Source organism: Myotis lucifugus, unplaced genomic scaffold (genome assembly GCF_000147115.1).
Source record: "Myotis lucifugus unplaced genomic scaffold, Myoluc2.0 scaffold_84, whole genome shotgun sequence".
In the NCBI taxonomy this organism is placed as follows: Eukaryota; Metazoa; Chordata; class Mammalia; order Chiroptera; family Vespertilionidae; genus Myotis; species Myotis lucifugus.
Window position 1 is genome coordinate 4007788 of NW_005871132.1, and position 24069 is coordinate 4031856.

At 37.8% G+C, this 24069-nt stretch overlaps 1 protein-coding gene across 4 annotated transcripts in view; it reads right to left on the minus strand.

Moving 5' to 3' along the window:
- The window catches only part of GOLGB1 (golgin B1), an 80104-nt gene that overhangs the window by 49839 nt on the left and 6196 nt on the right, over positions 1 to 24069 (minus strand). The window contains exons 2-9 of one of the 4 annotated variants that reach the window (XM_023755782.1): positions 19879 to 19973; positions 18921 to 19073; positions 18597 to 18749; positions 15724 to 15843; positions 6117 to 6242; positions 3775 to 3897; positions 2547 to 2660; positions 392 to 794 (exon numbers count right to left, since the gene is read on the minus strand). In XM_023755782.1, coding sequence (XP_023611550.1) covers positions 392 to 794; positions 2547 to 2660; positions 3775 to 3897; positions 6117 to 6242; positions 15724 to 15843; positions 18597 to 18749; positions 18921 to 19073; positions 19879 to 19971 — 1285 coding nt within the window. In that variant the 5' untranslated portion in view covers positions 19972 to 19973. Of the gene's footprint in view, positions 1 to 391; positions 795 to 2546; positions 2661 to 3774; positions 3898 to 6116; positions 6243 to 15723; positions 15853 to 18596; positions 18750 to 18920; positions 19074 to 19878; positions 19974 to 24069 lie in introns of all 4 variants that reach the window. The other 3 variants (XM_006090939.3, XM_023755783.1, XM_014457749.2) reach the window with 3 other exon arrangements.

Genomic DNA, 24069 nt, shown 5'->3' on the forward strand with positions numbered 1-24069 from the left:
CTTTAAAAAGAAATTGTCAATTATAAGAAAAGCATTCAGATCCATGTCCCCCTACCTATGCACCTAGATCTAGCCTGAGTTATCCATAAATTATTTCAAATCCTACTCAATTCAGTCACTGAACCCTTCAGACCCGTCATATTTCACATAGCATTCCTTTAAATATCTGACATATCATTATCAATAGTTTTCAGTACAATTATAGTATTAAGCAAGATTATAATTTTCGTCAGAGACAGGAGAAACACAACAAAGAGTTCAGAAGAGATGCCTTCCTTAATCCTTCCATTGATTCAATTGGTTTGAGCAAATGATGCCATTAACCCTAAAATTCTGAAGTAGGAGCACCCAAGTTCTGGACCGTGAGCTTCAAAAGCAATCAAACACTGACCTTCTAGCTGCTGAATGGCCTGGGCTGAATGAAGTGCCTGCTCACTCTTCTCTTGGAGAAGCTTTGAATTTTCATCCTTTAGAGCATCACAGGCAGAGTGTAGCTCTTGCTCAATCTTTTGAAGACTCAAAATGTGAGAGGTCTTCTCTTCCATTTCTGTTTTGTGCTTCTGCTCCAAAGCACTGTACCGGTACTGAAGTTCAGCCTGCGCTTGACCTGCTTGCTCAAGCTGTTCCAGTAGATGACGCATTTCTTCCTGCAGGTTATGAAAGGATAATTTTCTCTCTGCCACTTCAAGGTCCATCTTTTCCATCAGAATCTTGGACTCCTGTCTTTCTGTTTCCACAGTGTTTCTTAAAGTATTATGCTCAGCTTCCATCTGCTGTAACTGCTGAGAGAGAACCTAAGAAAAAAAGACAAAGTCTCATGAACCATAAATTCATTCTTTCATCTCAATAAGCAAAGGGAAGTGCCTCTTCTAGGTGAAGCATGGGCTAGACACTCAGCACCAAACGTACAACTGCATAAGACCCTCAATGTTTGCTTCTTGATACTTTTGACAGTTTGTATTTATTTGTGCCAATAATTGTATTATTTGAGTCATTATCTTTTAATTTCTGTCTCTCCCAATACAAAATAAAGTCAATAAGAGAAAGAGACTGTATCTGTTTTATCATCATTGCTCTCTAGCACATAGCACAGTATATAGTATTTTGAGTACACGGTACTCAAAAAACAATGAATGAATAAATAAATTAATTAATTAATTAATCAATCCAGTCCCTGCCTTCAAGGAACTCAGAGTTCAGTGGGAGAGTCACACTTAGATCATTATAATGCAAAATTATAGACACCATGAAAGAAATACTTAAAAGGTATTAAAAGGAGCAGAGAAGGAGGGAAATTTACCAAAAGTAACATATATGCAATCATCTATAAAGTACCAATCTAGTAAGTGACATAACTGGGATTTGAACTTGATTATCTGATGACAACCAGAGAGGGGCCTCAGTGTCAGGGTATGGCTTTTGTTAGGATTGGATATGAGGGAATATGTTTCTATGCAAGAAAGTCTTCTTAAAAAGAGTTGAAAATTAAGAAGAAAGGAGATGCCTGACTTTCTCCAGCAGCATCTGCACTCACGTGAACAAGAAGAGAATGTGAACTGTGACACCTATCCCACATTACAATGTGGCTTTTTGAATGTGATAGGGCAGAGACACAAGGAATCCAAGGACTGGTAGAAGAATAGCCAAAATAGTCGAACATGGGTCTATACTGGACAGGCAAGAGAGAGAGGCCAAAAAGAACTAATAATACTAAAGGAACAAAGTGAAAGGATCAAGGGACCTCGATGAGAAGGAAGGTTAAGAAAGTCTAAGAAAGGGAACAACAAGGTGGGTTACAGTCATGGAATGGAATACTTGAGTTTAAGATCTTAGAACATCAGCATCCTTGATCACCTTTAGATTCAAGGGAATATTACAAAATGGTGGGATTAATTCAATCCAACAGAAAGTCAACCAGCAAAAACAAAGAAGGGACAGTACATAAAGCACAAGAATCATTCAAAACTGAGAAGAGGTAAACGGATAGAAAAGAATCACCAGAGGAACATATGACATTCTAGAGAAAGTAAGACCTCGGTCTAAAATCACAAAGGAAAAGAACAGCAAAGAAAGATGTGAAATGTAAGTTCATAGGGGAGGCAGGAGGAGGGGACTGGATGAAAGAAGGTGAAGGGATTAGCCAAAGAACACATATGCATAACTCATAGACAACAGTGCAGTGATGGGCAGAGGGAAGGGGGGGAGGGAGCTGGGCGGAGGTGGCAAAAGCGGGGGTAGAGGGAGAGGTAAATGGGCATATCTGCAATAGTGTCAACAATAAAAATAAAGTAAGAAAAGAGATATACATTATAGTAAATATTAAATTTAAAAATACATATGTTAAATGTAAGCTTCACGAGGGAAAAAAACCTGTACTGTATCTGTTTTGCTTACAATGCACCACCACCACGGGGAATTTGTTGAAAGAATTAATAAATGCCATCAATTCTCTGAAAACTTATAACAAGATCTTATACCTGCTGCCTGGCAAACTGCAGCAGAAATGAGTAGTGCCGAGGCAGGCAGTTGAGATCAGAGGGCAGTACCTGGTTTCTCTGTTCGGCAGCAGTCAGCTCCTGTTGCAGCAGGTCCACAACCTGAGCACGGCCCAATAAGGCTTCTTCATGCTCTTCAAGCTTCCTCTGTAGCACCCGCAGTTTCTGACAAGGAAACATTTTAGACATAATGTGCTAACACATGAGCACTGTTACCTGGTTACCTTTCAAAATGTCATGTAGATTTGTGCACTAAGATTTTTGGATATTGAGGATGACAGATTAAAGAGTGGGACACCAGCATGCCATGCTCCCCAACCAGCAGCAAGAGAGAATCTCAAAAAAGGTCTCTTCCAGAGCACTGACAACCACCAAACTGAGACGCAAGCAAGTACCTGAGTTAGGGAGCCTTTCTAATAATTAAAGAAAATGACACATCCACTTTTTAAAATTATACAGTCAATGTCCTCTACCTAAATAACACAGGTACATATATATCTCACTCACCAAAGAAAACATTCTCTGCAGGCAAGAACCATTTTTCTTCTAGTGTCATGCATGGGACATGCACTCAATAAACACTTGTTAAATGAATTAATCTACGATACATGTATACAATATTCTACGTTAAAAAGTGCTGTATTCTGAAACCTTAGTGGCGTATTCTGAAGAACTGCTTAGAACTTAGAAAAAGTTTTCACTCAAAATAATTAAATGGATCGATCATGAAAGGCCACTGGAGTCCCTTTAGGTACCACACCGCACTACACACTAAACAGAAACAAATACCTTTGAGTTAGTAGGTGAAAAGCTCAAAATCAATGAAGCCAATTTTCAAAAGAGATTCAATAAAATTCTTTTTAAATATTGACTTGATGGAAGACTTCATGGCTTCAAAATCAATCCTATTTGAATTTAATTTTTGAAAATTTAAAACTGGCTTCATTGATTTGAAGCTTTGGATCAGGTTTTTAATGCACATAGGTAACAGCTTATGATCAGCAAACCAAAGGGAAACCAATTTCTGACTACCACATACATTTGCCAATTAAACTCAGCTTTTGAGTACCAACAACCTGGTTAAAGAGGCAAGGTAAGGATAAGAAAAAAATAAATAATCAATATGCAACAGAAGACAAGGACACCAAAAAGAAGCCAATTAAGGAGCACGCTAAGACCATGTGAAGAGCAGTGGGTAATGGTGAAAAAAAATGGCTGTGACAATTTAACTAAATGTTAACCAAAATGACAGTCATTCTACTAAGTTTTAGCAACACACCTGTTGCATCTCTGTTTCCACATCTGCCTGGGTTACTAACTGAAGAAGCTCATCTTCATGAAGACGAACTTGTGTTTCAAAGCGGGCATCTTTCTCTCGGACCACCTGCTGCATGGAACTCAACTAAAGACACACCAGAGAAACTATAGAAGTTACACTCCCCAAATATCACAAACAAAACTCATAGACTATTCTCCAAAGATTGACACTGAGAACTGATAAGCAATAGGTTCTTCTAATTAAAGTTTGAATGTCAAAGTTGATAATGTTGGAAGAGAGGCAGGCCTGACAGTAACTTCCAAATGTGACAGAAAGCCTATTATCAAATTCAGAAGTCACCCTAAATATAAATTCTGATAGAAAATCATATTTGCATGGTTGCTAGAAATGTTTAAGTATTCAATAGTTATATATTTTTGATGTTTCAAGGAGGTTAGAATATTAAATATACAAAGTGAAGTTAGATTTCTGTTAAGCCCTAGACACTTCTTTCAATGTTATATTCATGCTTGAAAAGTTTCAATGAAATCCTCATAAGTCAAACTTCAAACTAATGGATTTTTTATTCAGGATTCTCTGCAACAGAAAACATGAATCTTTCTTTCTAGACTTATTTTCGAAGAATTGCTTCTACCAAAGAACTTTGTGTATTTCCCAACCCCACATCACCTCCCCAGATAGCTCTTTTCAGTTGTCATTATTTGAAGAGTTCTAGATCATCCTCACTTGTAACTGGTTCTTAATAGAATGAAATAAAAATATATTGACTGACTGTGAGCTGCTCAGTATCTGTGCTGTTTTGAGGTTTTGAGTGTGTGTGCACACATGTGTTTGCACACACATGTGTGTGTGCCGTCTTATTCATTTCATTAAGATCTCACATATGTAATGCCTTAATCAATAAAGAAATTAAAGATTGAAAAAATCTAAAAGAGTCAAAGAATTAAAAGATTTCTTACAAGCTCAAAAAAAAAAAATCTCCAGTTGAGCATGCCCACCAGCTTTTAGGAGTCCATTTTGCATTGGTCCTTAACTATTGCTGATTTCTCAATTTGTCACACCTTGAATTGACCTTGGCTTTCCTTTTAGGTAAGGAAAGATCTTCAAAATTTTTGTGATTATCTGAATTCTGACATCACTATGAATGTGGAATCCTATGTTTCAAGTAGGCCCTGAAGTCCCCTCATTAGCCAAACACATATACACATCCTTTCCCATAAATGTACCATAGTCTTTTTCCTCTCTGAGACTTTGCTCATACCATTCTATACAAATGGAACACCTTCCCTTACCTTGTCAAGAATATTACATTATCTATCCATTACAATTTTGCTTAAGTTTCTGTTGAACTTTTGTCACACTCAAAGTAACCACTTTCACCTCTCCAAAATACTTTCAGTCTGTGTTGCTGTTGCTATGCACTTACTTGGAATGACTTGCATTATGATGCATCTGTTAATATGTTTATGTATCTTGGCTTTCCATGTTTTAAGCCACTCGTTGGTAAATTTATGTTTTGTATTTTTCATCCTGAATTGCATATAGTGCTTATATATGAAAAGAACACAATAAAAGCTAGTAGGTAAAAGTAAGGATTTCAGGATATACAGTTTTAACTGTATACACAGCAGTAGACCACCCACAGAGAGAAGGCACCACTAATACTGCAAGTTATCAATAAAGTAAACATCTGCTGCAAAGGCACTTCAGGAAAAAAATAAATGTGTCAGGAGTCAAAAGCATTCCCAAAGAAAAAATATAGGGGTAGGTGGTAAAACTGGAAATTTAGAACAATAATGAGAGAAAGAGTTGAGGACACCAGTCCAAACATTCTGGTCCTAGTAGAAGAAAAAAAAATATGAAGACTATCACTAGATACTAGAGTTCCATTTACTATTAAACCACATAAACTATACCACTTTCTCATTACATACTCACTTAGTAATCTTCTGATTATAATTTAACTTCCCAATAAGATTTTATTAAAAGGAAAGAATGGACCTAATCATTTTTATTTCTTTTAGTTTATCTATCAGTCTCTTTTGAACTTAGCATGAATCCATTCCTAAGAGACTGAATCTCTGGGTGCTATTAAAATCAAATATCTGGGCCTGTAAAACTAAGAAACAGATATCAATTAGGTTATGGAAAATTCATCAAGGTAAGTAACATTCTAATTCTTCTTCTAGCACAACCTTTTCATTTTTAGTGTAACACTCTAACTTTATGCTTTCATCTACTACGGTTTTAAAAGTGAGTGTCTGAATTGACTTGTCATGTAATAACCCATTAGATTTTCATGATTCTTAATTCTAACAATTATGAGGTACGTTCCAGCCTACCTGAGCAGCTTGCTCTGCCTGTGTCTGGCTCAGTTGGCCTTGCAAAGTGCTAATGAGTTCCTCCTTCTCTTGGAGCTGTTGCTTCATTACTGAAAATTCTTCCATCTCTGTTGAACTTTTATCAAGCTGAAGACACAGAAGGAAAAAAAATTATTTAATTAAACTATTTAGCACTCTTAATTCTTTCACCTCCCTTTTTTATTCACCCTAAATACCTACCAATATCCTTCTAAATTCCTCCTAACACAAAAAGGAATTGCATGTATTGCAGTTTTTAAAGAATGTTTATCAAACTATTTTTCAGGAAGATAAAAGCAATAACAGCATTTTAAAAATGTCTCTCACAAAAAAACAATAAACAAATAAATGAAAATATCTCTCACATAGAAAGGGACAGTACAACTAGATAGCAAAACCAAAACCCACAGAAAATATTTATAATAAAACCAGGAACGTAGTCCCACAAAGTCCAAAATATAAGCAATTAGGGGCAACCCACCAAAAGGCACAAGACCTGGTGTTAGAGTCTGTGAGATCAATAGAGCAACATCTGATGGCCTTGAGAACAGGAAAACCCCCAAAGAGCCAATAAGCACTTACTGGAAAACACAGTTGTCCAATCTTAACAGCAGCTTAAATTGGCAGGACTTGCCTATTTCCTAATATTGGGTAAATGCAAGGGGTCAACAGTAAGAAGGGCTAACAGGCGAGAACAACCTAGCTCCTCTAAACTCTCAAAACTGACTTATCAGGGCTGCCTTACAATACACAGACCTATACTAAGAATGAAATGAAAATTGAGCAGAGTAGTGACAACCAAAATAGAAGAAAAAGAAGGTCTATACATGTGCTATATAACTCATTATCAACTAGCCATATATGGCTACAAAAGGCTTGAAATACGCCTAATGTGAATAAGGAATTTAGTTATTAACATTATTTAATTTTAATTAAAAACTGAAGAAATAGCCCTAACCGGTTTGGCTCAGTAGAGCGTCAGTCTGCGGACTCAAGGGTCCCAGGTTCGATTCTGGTCAAGGGCATGTACCTTGGTTGCGGGCACATCCCCAGTAGGGGATGTGCAGGAGGCAGCTGATTGATGTTTCTCGCTCATCGATGTTTCTAACTCTCTATCCCTCTCCCTTCCTCTCTGTAAAAAAAAAGTCAATAAAATATATTAAAATAAATAAATAAATAAAAATAAAATGAGTAAATAAAAACTGAAGAAATATAATTTTTCCACTAAACACAACTATGTTTTGGTATAACCAAGAAAATCTTAGAAATCCAACAGTCATATCTTTGAACACAACACAAAAAACAACAGAAGAGACAAATCAAAAAAGCTTTCCTGAACTAAGATTCCTTTCAAACATTGAGGAAAATTGATTTCACACAAAAATAAGGAGCAGAAAGGATCAAGATCAACTCCCCTAAGTCACAATTACAAAACAACTAAGGAAGTGACATTAGCCGAGGAACGGCGGCACAGGATAGCCTCTTATCCTCTCCTCCTGAAATTTCAACACGTTAACCAACTATAATTCAACAAAGAAATTCCTGCTCAACACAGACACATAACTGAGAGATCCACATATTGAAACATCTAAAGGTGGACAACCGGGAATAAACAGGGAGACGAGAAGTGAGAAAAGCACATATGCCTGCCGGGAGAGGGAAGAAAGCCAGCAGTAGCAGGCCCTTCCTTTAGCGGGAACAGAGAGCTGTTGGGGGGGGGGGGGGGGGATAGTGGATGGTGGGGGAGCAGACAACCCAGCAAGGCTAGCAGCAAAGGAGCGAACAGTGTCTGAGTCAGCATATGCTTGACAGAGCATGGGGTTCTATCATGCGGCCTGTTGAGCCAGCAATGGTGTTTCAGACAAAGAAACGGAACCACAGAGTCCTGCTGCCTCTTGGACTTCAAAACTCGCCTCCCACTGCCCTTGGACTTGGGTCCAGGAGCATATTATCTGTAAACCAAGAGCTATTGTAGTAAATTGCTATCTCCCTCTGTGACATACCCAGGAGAGGTGCTTGGGGCAGAACCCCACAGAGGTCAGGGGTCGCCATTATGGTGAGGGCAAAATAAACTTCACCCCAAGCAGCGTGACTATACTGTGTTATGGAAGCTGTAGAGGTTCAAGACTGGGAAATCACAGAGGTAAAAAAAATCTTGCGATTCAGCACAATCTACTGGAAAATAGAATTATCTCTTTAGAAATAAATGGAGTATAGGCAAAGGACAGCAAATACTAAGAATAACCACAGTAATGAGGATGACCATAAAGAAAATGAAAAATCTCCAGAAAGCAAGCTGGAACACATGGAAATATGTGATATAAATGACAGAGATTTCAAGTTTGAAGTTCTGAAAATACTCAATGAGATGTGAGAAAATACAGACAGGCAATTCAATGCACTCAGTAAATAAATCAGTGTGACTAAAACGTGTACTTTACCAAAGAAATTGGAACTTTAAAAAAGAACCAATCAAAAATCCTGGAAATGAGACATGCAATTAAGGAGATTAAGAGTGAACTACTGAGCATAGAAAACAGAGCCAACCAGATGGAGGAAAGAATAATGAAGATAAGAATCTAGAAATGAAAGAGGGAAGAAGAGAGAGACCTGAGCATAAAGAAAAATTAAAGAGCTCTATGAGAATTATCTGATTCCATCAGAAAAAGCAATTTTAGAATTATAGGCATTTCAGAGGAGGAGAAGAAGGAGCATAGAACAGAGTCTATTCAAACAAATAGTGGAAGTTTGAGAACTTCCAAAACCTATGGAAAGAATTAGATCCTTAAATCCAAGAAGCAAACAGAACACCTAGTTACCTCAATCCACAGAGGCCCTCTCCAAGGCAGTCAAAAATTAATGACAAAGAAAGAATTCTCAAAGCAGCCAGGGAAAAGAAGGAAAACCCCTCAGAATTTCATGTGACTTCTCAGCAGAAACTCTACAAACCAGAAGAGAGTGGAACCAAATATTCAAACATCTGAAAGAGAGAAATTACCAGCCACGAATAATATATCCGCAATACTATCCTTTAAATATGAAAGGAAAATAAAGATGTTCCCAAACATACAGAAGCTTAGGGATTTTATCACCAGGAAACCTCAATTGCAGGACATTCTCAAGGGAGTTATTTTACCCGAAACAAACAAAATAAGGTCATAGCACTATGAGTAAGATCACCAAAAAAGTTACAGCATAAACAAATTACAGGGTTAATTTGTGACAACAAAAACATAAAAGGGGTAAAGGTCTGAACTGGCAAAGGAGGTTGAAGATCAGATGCATTCAAAAGAAAAAAAAAAGCTTTGGTATTTATTCAAGTTTATTTTTTATAAACCTGATGGTAACAACACACAAAAATCCACAAATCAGGACACATAGCTTAAAAAAAGAGGAAACAGCCCTAACTGGTTTGGCTCAGTGGACAGAGAGTTGGTCTGCGGACTGAAAGGTCCCAGGTTTGATTCCAGTCAAGGGCATGTACCTTGGTTGCGGGCACATCCCCAGTAGGGCGTGTGGAGGAGGCAGCTGATTGATGTTTCTCTCCCATCGATGTTTCTAACTCTCTATCCCTCTCCCTTCCTCTCTGTAAAAAAATCAATAAAATATACATTTTTTTAAAAAGTTAAAAAAAAAAAGTGGAAGCAGAGGAAGGAAGTATGGAATACCACCAAACAAAAACAACAGACAGAAACACAAAGGAAAAGAACCAATAGAGGCATAGAGCTACCAGAAAACAAAAGACAAAATGGCTATAGGAAATTCTCATATATCAATAATTACCCTAAATGCAAATGATCTGAATTCACCAATAAAGAGGCACAGAATAGCAGAATGGATCAAAGAACAAAACCCAACCATATGCTTCCTAAAAGAGGCACATCTAAGCTGCAAAGACAAAGGCAGACTCAAAGTTAAAGGATGGAAAATTATTCTCCAAGCAAGTAACATCCACAGAAAAGCAGGTGTAGCCATCATTATATGTGACAAAATAGATTTCAAGATAACAAGAGACAAAGACATTTTATAATGATAAAGGGGATCTACATCAAGAAAACATAACACTTCTTAATATATATGCACCCAGCCAAGGAGCACTGAAAAATATAAAATAGCTACACACAGAATTAAAGGGAGAAAAAGATCAAAACACAATCATACTTGGGGACCTTAATACTTCACTGTCAGCTCTATACAGATAAACCAAACAGAAAATCAATAAATATCAGCCTTAAATGAAACACTAGACCAAATGGACATAACTGACATTTACAGAACCTTTCATACCAGAACACCAGATTATATATTCTTCTCCAATGCACATGGAACATTCTCAAGGACAGACCATATGTTGGGTTAAAGAACTAGCATCAATAAATTCAAGAAGACTGAAATTATACCAAGCATATTCTTGGACCAAGATGCCTTGAAATTAGAACTGCAAAAAGGAAATAAAGAAACCCACAGATACATGGATAAACAACATATTACTAAAAAATGACTGGGTCAAAGAATAAATAAAAGGTGAGATCAAAAGATATATAGGGATAAATAAGAATGACAATACAACACAAAAAATTTCTGGGATGCAGTGAAATCAGTAATAAGAGGGAAGTTTAAATCATTACAGGTCTATCTCAAGAAATGAGAAATCCTAAGTAAACAACCTAATATCATCTTAAAGAACTAGAGAAAGAAGAACAAAAGCAATCCAAAGTCAGCAGAAGAAAGGAAATAATAAAAATTAGAGCAGAATTGAATTAAATAGAGAACAAAAAGATTACAAAAAATTATTAAAACAAAGAGCTGGTTCTTTGACAAGATTAATGAAATTGACAAACCCCTGGCTAGACTCACCAAGGAAAAAAAGGGAAAAGACCCATATAAACAAAATTAGAAATGAGAGAGAAATCACCATGGACATCATAGATATACAAAGGATCATACTAGAATATTATGAAGGACTATATGCCACCAAATTCAATAACCTAGAAGAAATGTATAAGTTCCTAGAATTATGTGACCTGCCTAGTCTAAATAAAGAATTGGGAAATCTAAACAGACCCATCAGTAGTGAGGAAATTGAAACAATCATCAAAAACTTCCCAAAAATAAAAGTCCAGGACCAGATAACTTCACCAGTGAACTCTACCAAACGTTCAAAGATTTAAAACCTATCCTTCTCAAACTCTTTACAAAAAATTGAAGAGGCAATACTTCCTAACACATTCTATGAGGCCAATAATCCTAAGACCAAGCCTGGCAAAGATAACACAAAAAAAGAAAACTACAGACCAATATCTCTGATGGATACAGATGCAAAAATTCTAAACAAAATACTAGCAAATCGAATACAGCAATACATCCAAAAAATAATTCATTACCATCAAGTGGGGTTCATTCAAGGGGCACAAGGATAGTTCAACATATGCAAATCAGTCAATTTAACACACCACATTAACAAAAGAAAGGATAAAAATCATATGATCTTATCAATAGATGCAGAAAGAGCATCTGATAAGATAAAGCATCCATTCATGATTAAAACACTCAATAAAATAGGAATAGAAGGAAAGTACCTCAACATAATAAAGGCCATATATCAAACTCAGTGGTAGAAAACTGAAAGCTTTTCCTCTAAGATCAGGAACAAGGCAAGGATGTCCACTCTCAACACTTATTCAACATAGTGCTGGAAGTCCTAGCCAGAGCAATAAGGCAACAGAAAGAAATAAAAGGCATCCAAATAGGGAAGGAAGAAGTAAAACTATCACTTTTTGCGGATGACATGGTTCTGTATATAGAAAAACCTCAAGACTCCACCAAAAAATGATTAGAAACAATAAACAATACAGTCAAGTTGCAGGATACAACAACCAATGTGCAAAACCCCATTGCCTTCCTGTATACTAACAACAAAACTTCAAAAAAGAAATGAAAAAAAAAAAGAAAAAAAAATTCCTTTTGCAATTGCAACCAAAAGAATAAAATCTCTAGAAATAAACTTAACAAAGAATGTGAAAGACCTATATATACAAAATTACAAAGCATTATTTAAAAAGATTGAAAAAGATAAAACAAAATTAAAAAATAACCCGTGTTCATGGATTGGGAGAATCAACATAGTTAAAATGGCCATATTACCCAAAGCAATATACAGATTTAATGCAACCTCCCATCAAAATCCAATGCCATTATTTAAAGAAATAGAATGAGAAATCATCAGATTTTTATGGACCCTCAAAAGACCCCAAATAGCCAAAGCAATCCTGAGAAAAAATAACAAAGCTGGAAGTATCATAATACCTGACTTCAAATTATACTACCTAACTACCATAATCAAAACAGCATGGTATTGGCAGAGAAACAGATACACAGATCAGTGCAACAGAATGGAGAGCCCAGCTATAAAACCACATGCATATGGACTAATAATTTTTGACAAAGAAGCCAGAAACACACAATGGAGCAAAGATAGTCTGTTTAATAAATGGTGCTGGGAAAACTGGAAAGCCGCATGCAAATGAATGAAACTGAATTACAGTTTGTCCCCATGTACAAAAATTAATTCAAAATGGATCAAAGACCTAAATATAAGACCCAAAACAATAAGTTACATAGAAAAATATATAGGTACCAAACTTATGGATATTAGTCATAGAGAACATTTTATGAACTTGACCCCAAAGCAAAAAAATATGAATGGGACTATATCAAATTAAAATGCTTCTACACAGCAAAAGAAACTGACAACAAAACAAAGAGGCAGCCAACCAGATGGGAGATGATATTTGAAAAGTTGCTCTGACAAAGGTTTAAATTCCAAAATATATAAAGAACTCATAAAACTCAACACCAAACAAGCAACTCAATCAAAAAGTGGGCAGAGGACCCAAAAATACACCTCTCCCTAGAAGACATACGAACAGCCAATAGATATATGCAAAGATGTTCAACCTCACTGGCAATTAGGGAAATACAAATCAAGACTACAATGAGATACCACCTCACACCTGTTAGTGTGGCCATTATCAATAAGACAAGCAATAGCAAGTGTTGGAGAGGTTGTGGAAAAGAGGGAACACTCATCCACTGCTGGTGGGAATGTAGACTGGTACAACCACTATGGGAAGCAGTCTGGTGATTCCTCAAAAATTTGAGAATAGAGCTACCATACAACCCAACAATTCCTCTCTTTGGAACATACTTGAAAACTTCAAAATCATCTATTTGCAAAGATATATGCACACCTATGTTCACTGTAGCCATTATTCAGGGTGGCCCAGACATGGAAACAACCAAAATGTCCTGCGATAGAGGACTTGATAAAGATATGGTACATACACAATGGAATACTACTCAGCCATAAGAAAGGATGAAACAGCCATTTGCAACATGGGTGGATGTAGGGAGTGGCTCTAGAGTTAAGCCTCAGATTGACCTGTGGCAGGGCCACAAATAAGTCCCAGCTTAGAGGGCAGAGCCCTCTTAGCATAATTAAGCTTGAGCTTATGGCTGCCCCCTAGATCCTTCCTGGGTAGCTAATGGACTGTGGGAGGTGCAGCAAGTGCTGCCAAAACAAGTGCAACTCACAAGAACATTGTAACTATGGTGACTACTACCTTGTTTTTCTCTGACTATAAAATAAAGCCTTGCCCTAACTGGTTTGACTCAGTGGATAGAGCGTCGGCCTGCAGACTGAAAGGTCCCGGGTTCGATTCCGGTCAAGGGCATGTACCTTGGTTGCGGACACATCCTCAGTAGGAGGTATGCAGGATGCAGCTGATCGATGTTTCTCTCTCATCAATGTTTCTAACTCTCTATCCTTCTCCCTTCCTCTCTGTAAAAAATCAATGAAATATATTTTTAAAAAGTAAAAATAAAGCCTCAGCTTGCTGGCTGGATCCTTCTCTGTGGCCTCATCCAGGCACAGGAGATCCTCCGAGCCCCAGCTATATTCTCTTTGTCTGTCTTTTCTTTAATCCTTCGCTGTCCCTCCTCAGCTTACTGAACCCTTGGCTGTACTGGCACGGCACAGGTGGACTTTGAGAACTTTACGCTAAGTGAAATAAGTCAGTCAGAAAAAGCTAAGGACCCTATGGTTTCACTCATATCTATATATATAAAAGCCTAAGTGATCATCTGACCATTTGATCATCCAACCGGTAGCCATGATGCACAATGACCACCAGGGGGCAGACACTCCAACTAGTAGCTATGACGCGCACTGACAACCAGGGGGCAAATGCTCCATACAGGAGTTGCTGAGCTGTGGTGACTTGGCAGCTTCAGCTCTCAGGTGTCACACCTGGAACCAGAGAGGAGGGAGCCCGATTCCGGGGTGTGTCACCCGAGAACCACCCTCTCACAATTTGGGACACTTCGGGGGGAGCCTGATCCTAATCCTCACAGGCCAGGCCTCTAGTGTGGGATATAAAACTGAAACTTATGAACACAAACAGCAATGTGTTAGCTGCCAGAGTGTGGGGAGAAAGGAGTCCTAATATATGGTGACATGAGATTTGACTTTGGGTGGTGAGCACATGGTGCAATACAGATCTTGTAATATAGAAACCCACACCCGAAACCCATATTTTCATGTTGACCAATGTCACCCCAATACATTTAATAAAAAAATATAAAAATAAAAAACAACTAAGGAGCAGAATAATATATTTACAGGTTATAAAAACATATCAGTGTTGTGTTAAAAAAATCAAAATTATACTCTTTCAAAAGATGTTAAAAATTATGAAAATTATATGAGACACAAAAGAACACCATAAATCAGAATTGAAAAACTCAGAAATAAGGTGACAGAACTCAAGAAGAATCTGATATAAAAGAAAATCATTTCAGAAAAAGAAGACAACACAAGAAGGAATACAAAAATAAAGACAGCTCTGGCCAGTTCAGTGGTTAGAGCATTAGCTCTTGGACTGAAGGTTCACGGGTTCGATTCCAGTCAAGGGCATGTACCTTGGTTGCAGGCTCGGTTAGGGTGCATGTGGGAAGCAATCAGTTGATGTGTCTCTCTCACACTGAAGTTTCTCTCTCTACCCCGCTCCATCCTACTCTCTAAAAATAACTGGAAAAAATATCCTCGGGTGAGGATTAACAACAACAACAAAATAAACACAAAATAGAATGCCTTAAGTGAAAGAAGAAACATAAAATGAAAAAAAGAGATAAAAAGCAAATGAGACAAAGTGACAAATATTAAAGATAAATCAAAGATGAAACATATTGCTAAAAGAAGTCCCTAATGAAGAAAACAGACCAAATACAATAAGCTATATAATTCAAGGAAAGTCTTCTGAAATAAAAATGTGAAACTATATATCAAAAAGCATACTTGGTATCTATAAACATCAACCAAGAATGACAAACACTAGTGTATAGTCTAATAAAATTATCATACTTAGGAAAGAAGGAAGGGAAGGAAGGGAGGGAAAGAAAGGCAAGAAAGAAGGAAATTGATAGATAACATGGATAAATACCCACTGGGCACCTAAAAAATCTGTCATATAATAATCCATGGGCTTTGGTGAATTGTTAACTTAATGACATGAAGTGGTGCACTACATACCTGTGCAGCTTGCTCTGCCTGTGCCTGGGTCAGCTGGGCTTGCAAACTGCTAATTAGTGCCTCCTTCTCCTGGAGTTTACACTTCATCTTTTCCATTTCCATCTCCTCCTCTGCAAAACTCTTGTCATGCTGAAAATGCAAAAGACAAAGTCATTTATTTAAAAATATTACAGCCCTGACCAATTTGGCTCAGTGGATAGAGCGTTGGCCTGCGAACTGAAGGGTCCCAGGTTCGATTCCAGTCAAGGGCATGTACCTTAGTTGCGGGCACATCCCCAGTGGGAGGTGTGCAGGGGACAGCTGATTGATGTTTCTCTCTCATCAATGTTTCTAGCTCTCTATCCCTCTCTCCCTTCCTCTCTATAAAAAATCAATAAAATATATATTTTTTAAATATTACAATTAATATATATTTGACCTTTTGTTCTAATTTGCCCTATAAAACCATTTGATTCATTTTATCAAACTGATGGGAGCAAGAAAAAACACCTGCCTGAACAAGTAAGAAACTTCAGAATTTTCCAGTTTTAGTAGCACCAAGTAGTTCCTACTAGACCCATCCTCCCTCAGGTAACAGCTATAAATATGGATAAGAAATAAAAGCAACTACCTGAAAATGAGGAGAGCAACCAAAAGCCTATACTGGAGGGATGTTGATAGTTGGGAAAAATGGCACGGAGTTTCCCATGTTTATGGTTTTTAGTCTGAGGGCAAAACCTGTCAGTGTCATGCTGGACTCAACAGAAAACTCAGTCTCACTGCCTTGAAGAGCCAGAGGCCAAAACTCCTAAGTGAGGGGCAAAAGATCATAAAAGAACCGGTGAAAGGAAATCAAAATCTTTCATTAGTCTATTTTTCCCCCCAAAAGCTCCTTAGGCTCAACCAGATTATGCCTCACTATTGACTCCACACCCCCTCCCCCAAATGAGCCTTGTCTCCTTATTGGAGTTACACAGAATAATTTTATACTTTCTTCCACGTATTAGTTGTTCAAGCATCTGAAGATTACCATCATTTCTTCAAGTATACTTTCCACAGAATATCTAGCTCTGTAATAGGTGTACAACAGTTAAAGGGCTGCTGGAACTTAGAAATCATTTAATCCAACCCTTTTATTTAACAAAGGAAGGAACTGATGTTGTAAAATGTTGATTTGCTTAAGGTCTCAGAACTTTAAAAAAAAAGGCAGATTATAAAATGGATAATTTTTCAGTCTCCTGAAATGGATAATTTAAAAATCTAACAACATAGCAGAGGAAAGGAAAGTTAGAAGAAACAAAGTCACATGGGAAAAGTTCCTACTATCGTAGCTAGGGGGAAGAAAGAATTACCAGAGGAGAAACCAAGAAGGAAGAAAAGAAGAATCAACTTGAAGAAATTATATGAGAAGAATGACAACAGCTTCGAAAACAAGCTATTGAGAAGTTAAATAAGGCAATCAATGCAGGAGAAGTAATGTCTTCGGAGCAGTAGACCCAAAAAGAAAGACTAACTAGGAAGCTAACTAGTTACCCCAAGGGTTGTGCCTAGAGAATCAATAAAATTTCCCAAGAACTAGAAGTATTGAAAATAAAAACACTATTGGGTCAAAGGGTGAGACAGGATGAAATTAAGAAAATCAAAAGATTTCTTATGCAGAGTGAAGTCTAGGCCAACTATGGTATGCACATGTGATATATACCCTACATATATCCTATACCAAACTCAGAAAGGTAACAAAGATGAGTTTTGAAACAATGCTCTATTCCTCATAAGGCACCACTTTCCTTACTCCTCTATCTCCATCCTCAAACTGTTTTATTGGTTGTGGTTATTAGTCTAGAGAACATACCTTATAGCAGTGGTTCTCAACCTTCCTAATGTCTCGACCCTTTAATACAGTTCCTCATGTTGTGGTGACCCCCAATTTCATTGTTACAAATTGAAAATAATTAAAGCATAGTGATTAATCACAAAAACAATATGTAATTATATGTGTGTTTTCCGATGGGCTTAGGCGACCCCTGTGAAAGGGTCGTTCGACCCCCAAAGGGGTCGCGACCCACAGGTTGAGAACCGCTGCCTTATAGGGAGGCCTAGGCAATCTAACTGAGCCTACCATGCATGAAACTTTAACCCTTATATGGCCATATAAGGACATAAAATATTTTCTATCAAGTTACTGAATTAAAGAATTTCAGATCTGGAAGAAACCTAGAGACCATCTAGCTTAATCTTCTAACCAATAATGAAACTTCTCCAAAAGCAATGTGTCTCCTACCTAAAACCTCACTTCAGTATTTACTTCTTCTCATTAGCCTTTGTTTTGTTTTGTTTTTGGATTATGAGATCTTTTTTTAAAATATATTTTTATTGTTGACAATATTACAAATGTCTTCCATTTCTCTCCCTTCCGCCCCTACTCCCCACCTTAAACCTTCACCACACTATGTATTATCTATGTCCATGGGCTATGCACATAAATATATAAGTTTTTTGGTTTTTTCCTTCTTGTCACCTCGATATGTCACCCCTTTCCATTGCTTGGGACTTACTACTTTGTTGGTCAATTTATTGTGTTCATGAGATTCCACAGATAAGTGAGATCATGTGATATTTGTCTTTCTCTAACTGGCTTATTTCATTTAGCATAATAATAGCCTTTTTAATTCTCTGAAAGTCTAAGTCACAACTGGTATTTCATTTTCATGTTTTCTGTTGACCTTTTGTTTGCCCTGTGTGTGGCCCATAGCCCAGCTAGATTGCAAGTTCAATAAGGATAGCATTTAGAGCTGTATTACTTTAGCTTCATAAATATTTGTGATTAGTGAAAATTTGCTATATTAAGAAGGCTTTTTCCACTTAGAAAATATGTGTATACCCAGTGACCATACCTTGGAGAGTTGCTCCTCTGACTGGGATCCAGTTGGCAAAGCAATCCCTCCTTGTGCCTTCAATTCTTCTATTTGTTTATTCAAAGAAGTTAATTTGGCCTTAGCATGAAGTTTCAGTTTTTTCATTTTGTTGTCAGCAGCTTTTCTTTCTTCCTGTCAGAGAACAATGATGATAAATGCATAAATGTTTACTCATCACTTCATCACTTATCTAGCACATAACAAAAGTAGGCATCATCTTTTGTTGATGATGGGAAATAAGAATCAGATTCAATAATAATCATTTAGTATACAGTCAGCAAGAAAGAGCCAAAACAACGGTACCTGCAGAACTTCATCCTTCTGCTGCAGCTCAGTATCCTTCTGTCTGATGAGTTCTTTTAGCTCCACCACCAACTGCTCTGTGTAAGCCAGGCGTTCCAGAACATCCTCTTGGGTTTTATCATTAAATTCCATGTCCAATTCTTGTGGTAATTCCTAGTTTTTAGACAAAAAGTCACCAATGCACCGAGGAAAAGGTATTAGTTTTTAAACATGAGTTCCTTCATTCCAACTTAATCTTATCACAACTCACATTCTTACTTAGGAAATCTTTCCAACTCTAATCCAATAATAATTACTACCACAGCCATTATAATATGTTAAGTATTTTGTAAATGTTAAGCATTTTACAAACATTATCTCACTTATAGTCCTATTATTCTAATTTTACCAACGAGAAAAATAAAGGGAAGCAAATATCACAAACCATTAAATGGGGGAGCCCAAAATTTTAAATTAAGAGAGTAATGAATAAAATTCTCTTAACCACTAGACAATACTTCTTGTCTTTCCAGAAAACTAAAGGACTTCTTTTGGTTCCTTATGTGGACCTCAGAAAATACAATGCAAACCCTAAGAGAAGTGATGGATAAATTAATAATAGCAAACAGATATTCTCAAACCAGAAAGGTGTTCCAATTCTACCATTTGTCACTCAAATCTTTCCTATGGAAAAGGAATATATATATATCCAAATAGGAGTTAAAACAATCTAATGCTAAACAAGTCTGGGAATGGGGGAATGAAAAAGATCTTAAGAATTTCATCCAGGACTTGATTCATATCTCTGTGGCTCTTAGGCTACAAACTACAGAAAAGGACCATTTATAAAGTCTCAATATTTTTCTTAATCTTCTCTTCTACCTGGCACAAGGGAGGCTATTCCCACCCTTAAATTATTTTCCTCAGAAGAACATGGAACACATGCCTCGCCTGTTTAATACAGAACAGAGCTACTTACAGGGTCTAAGGAAGCCCTCATATTTGGATCAGTGTCATCTCCTGATAATTCATGTAAAACAACATTTGCTAATCCTGACAAACGACTCAGCATTTCTACAGGAAAAGAAAACATAAGAATCAATAAAACATAGAATATAGTTTTTTCCTATAGGTAACCGTATCATCTATAAGTGAAATAAAAAAAAAATCTGTGCAGGTGATATATATTAGAAATAGAATTCAGATGATGGTATCATTAAATAGGGCATTTCCCATACACCAAAAGGTTGTGGGTTCGATTCCTAATCAGGGCACATAGTTAGGCTGCAGGTTTGATCACCAGTCAGGGCGCATAGAGGAGTAAACCAACTGATGTTTCTCTCTGACATGGATGGGTTTTTTTTCCCCCCTCTCTCTCCTTTCCTCTCCCTAAAAAAATTAAAAAATAAAAATTAATCAATAAAAACATCCTTTGGTGAGGATTAAAAAAATAAAAAATAAATTAAAAAGGCATTTGAGTATGTAGAGTGTAGTCATTCACCTTTCGTTTAAATGACAACTGTAGAGATTTTAATCACGATCACTAATATTTTTTAAATAAAACAAAAACACACAATTGTTTAGTGGGAAATAATGCACCTTACAGATTATCATCAATGCCATTTCTTTCATCAGAACTTAACTTACAAACATGAACTTCTAACGATTCCTGCCCCTCCCAGACTGTTCTCTCCTATTCTGTCAAATAAACTCCATGATTCAGCAAATTTTTTCTTTACTTTATTAAAAATATTCTTCTATTGATTTCAGAGAGGAAGGGAGAGGGAGTGAGAGATAGAAACATCAATTATGAGAAAGAGGATCCTCGATCAGCTACCTCCTGCATGCCTCCTACTGGGGATCAGCCACAACCTGGGCATGTGCCCTGACGGGGAATCGAACTGTGACCTCTTGGTTCATAGGTTGGTGCTCAACCACTGAGCCACAACAGCCTGGCAAATATTTTCTTTTTATGTGCCCATGAACCCCATTGTCTCAGGAAGTTTTCCAGATAAACCATGTGGTTTTGCTAAAATCTATACTAATAAAAGGGTAATATGCAAATTGGTCACAACACCCTCACAGTGACAACCAGATATGCTACTCAGTCATGACCAGTATGCAAATTGACCATCACTCCAACACACAAGATGACTGCCCCCATGTGGCCACAAGATGGCCTGCAGGGGAGGGCAGTTAGGGGTGACTGGACCTGCAGGGGAGGGCCATTGGGAGGGACTGGGCCTGCAGGGGAGGGAAGTTGGGGGGGGACCCAGGCCTGTAGGGGAGGGCAGTTAGGGGGGAACCCAGGCCTGCAGGGGAGGGCAGTTGTAAGAGACCTGTCCTACAGGGGAGGGAAGTTGGGGGCAACCAAGGCCTGCAGGGGAGAGCAGTTAGGGTGGACCAGGCCTGCAGGGGAGGCAGTTGGGGGCAACCAAGGCCTGCAGGGGAGGCAGTTGGGAGTGACCAGGCCTGCAGGGGAGGCAGTTGGGAGTGACCAGGCCTGCAGGGGAGAGCAGTTAGGGTAGACCAGGCCTGCAGGGGAGGCAGTTGGGAGTGACCAGGCCTGCAGGGGAGGGCAGTTGGGAGCGACCAGGAGGCAGCCAATCAATGATATTTCTCTCTCATCGATGTTTTTATCTCTCTATCCCTCTCCCTTTCTCTCTTAAAATAAAAATTAAAAAAAAATTTTTTAAATTTTAAATGGACAAAGATCCCTGGCCGGTGTGGCTCAGTGGATTTGATTCCTGGTCAGGACACATACCCAGGTTGTGGGTTCTATCCCCAGTTGGAGCACATGTGGGAGGCAGCCAATCAATGTTTCTCAGTTTGATGTTTCTCTCTGTCGCTCTCTTCCTCTCCCTTCCTCTTTCTCTAAATGCAAGCAAGCCATAAATCAATCAAGCAATAGAAGATGCCTTTAAAAAAATGGACAAAGAATGTGGATAGACAATTTTCTGTTTTGTTGTTGTTGTTAATCCTCACCAAGTATATTTTACTATTGATTTTTAGAGAGTCCGGAAGGGAGAGGGAGAGGCAGAGAAGGAGAAACAGTGATGTGAGAGACACACATCCATTGGTTGCCTCCCACACATGCCCTGACCAGGACCAGGGATCAAGCCTGCAACTGAGATATGTGCCCTTGACTGGAATCGAACCCAGAACCCTTCAGTCCTTGGGCTGATGCTCTTGGATATACATTTTTCAAAAGAAGAAATTCAAATTAAAAAATGCTCAACATCACTAAGGTTCTATTAGAGAGAAAGCTGAGACAACCAAAATGACCAAAACCCATCATTACTGGTTGTACAGGCATAAAAACAGACATTTAGATCAATAAAACAAAATAGAGAACCCAGAAATAAGACCACGCCTTCATGGTTAATTAATATTTGGCAAAAGAGGCAAGAACATACAAATGGGGTAAAGACAATCATTCAATAAATGGTGCTGGGGAAAAATGAACAGATATGTGCAATAAAATGAAACTAGACCACCTTCTTACACATATACAAGAATAAACTCAAGATGGATGAAAAACTTAAGTGTAAGACTCAAAACCATAAAAATCCTAGAAGAAAATATAGGCAGTAAAATCTCATACGTAGCTCATAGCAGTATTTTTTCTGCTATATCTCCATGGGCAAGGGAAATAAGAAAAAAATAAACAAAGGGACTATATCAAACCAAAATGTTTTTGCACAGCAAAGAAAACAATAAACAAATGAAGAGACAACCCACCTAATGGGAGAATATATTCACCAATGATACATCTAATAAGGAGTTAGTATCTAAAGTTTATAAAGCACTTAACACCAAAAATAAACAAACAATCCAATTAGTAAATAGGCAAAAGATCTGAACAGACACTTCTCCAAAGAGGACATACAGATAGGTAGCCAATAGACAAATGAAAAGATGCTCTCAACATCACTAATCATCAAAGAAATGCAAATTAAAACTACAATGAGGTATCACCTCAGACCTGTCAGAATGGCTATCATCAATAAATCATCAAAGTGCAGGAGAGGATATGGAGAAAAGGGAACTCTCTTGCACTGTTGGTGGGAATGCAGATTGGCAAAGCCACTGTCGAAAGCAGTGTAGAGTTACTTCAAAAAATTAAAGATGGAATGGCCTTATGACCCAGCGATTCCACTTCTGGGAATATATTTGAAAAAACTTGAAACACTAGTTAGAAAGATTATATTCACCCCTACGTTCATTGCAGCATTATTTACCACTAGAGGCCCAGTGCATGGGATTCGTGCACTGGTGGGGGGCGTGGCCTGTGGGGATCCGCCTGCTGTGGGAGCGCCGTTCATCCCTGTCAGCCAAGCGGCTGTGGACCCGCCCTCTGAGGGGCTGCTCCCACTGTGGGAGTACCGCTCATCATAGTCAGCCAGGCAGTGCTCCTGGTAGTCAATGCACATCATAGCGACTGGTCGACTGGTCGTTCCACCATTCGGTCACTGGGCTTTTATTATATAGGATAGCCAAGATTTGGAAGCAGCCCAAGTGCCCATCAGTACATGAGTAAAAAGCTTTGGTATATTTACACAATGGAACACAACTGAGCCATAAAAAAAGGAAATCTTATCATTTGCAACAACATGGATGGGTCTGGAGAGTATGATACTAAGTGAAATAAGCCAGTCAAAGAATGACAAATACAGTATAATTTCACTTATATGTGGAATCTAATGAACAAAATAAACTAACAAACAAAATAGAAACAGAGATAGAGAGAACAGACTGATGACAAGTCAGAGGGGCAGGTGGTTAGGGGACTGGGTGGAAAAGTTGAAGGGGTTAAACAAAAAAACAAACCCCAAACTCATAGACACAGACAACAGTATGATGATTACCAGAGAGAAAGAGGGTTGGGGGAAGTAAAGAGAGTAAAGGGAGGATAAATAGTGAAGAGAAGACTTGACTTTGGATGGTGAACACACAATACAATATACAGATGATGTATTATAGAATAGAATTATAAACTTGAAACCTATAGAATTTTATAAATCAATCTCACCCAAATATAAATTCAATAAAAAATTTTTTAAAGATTGATTGTAAGTATTCAATATATAGTTACTTGCAGAACTAAGACTGGGATGGAGAGAGCATACTATTTAATGATTATATGCTCTGACAATATATAGGGTTACCA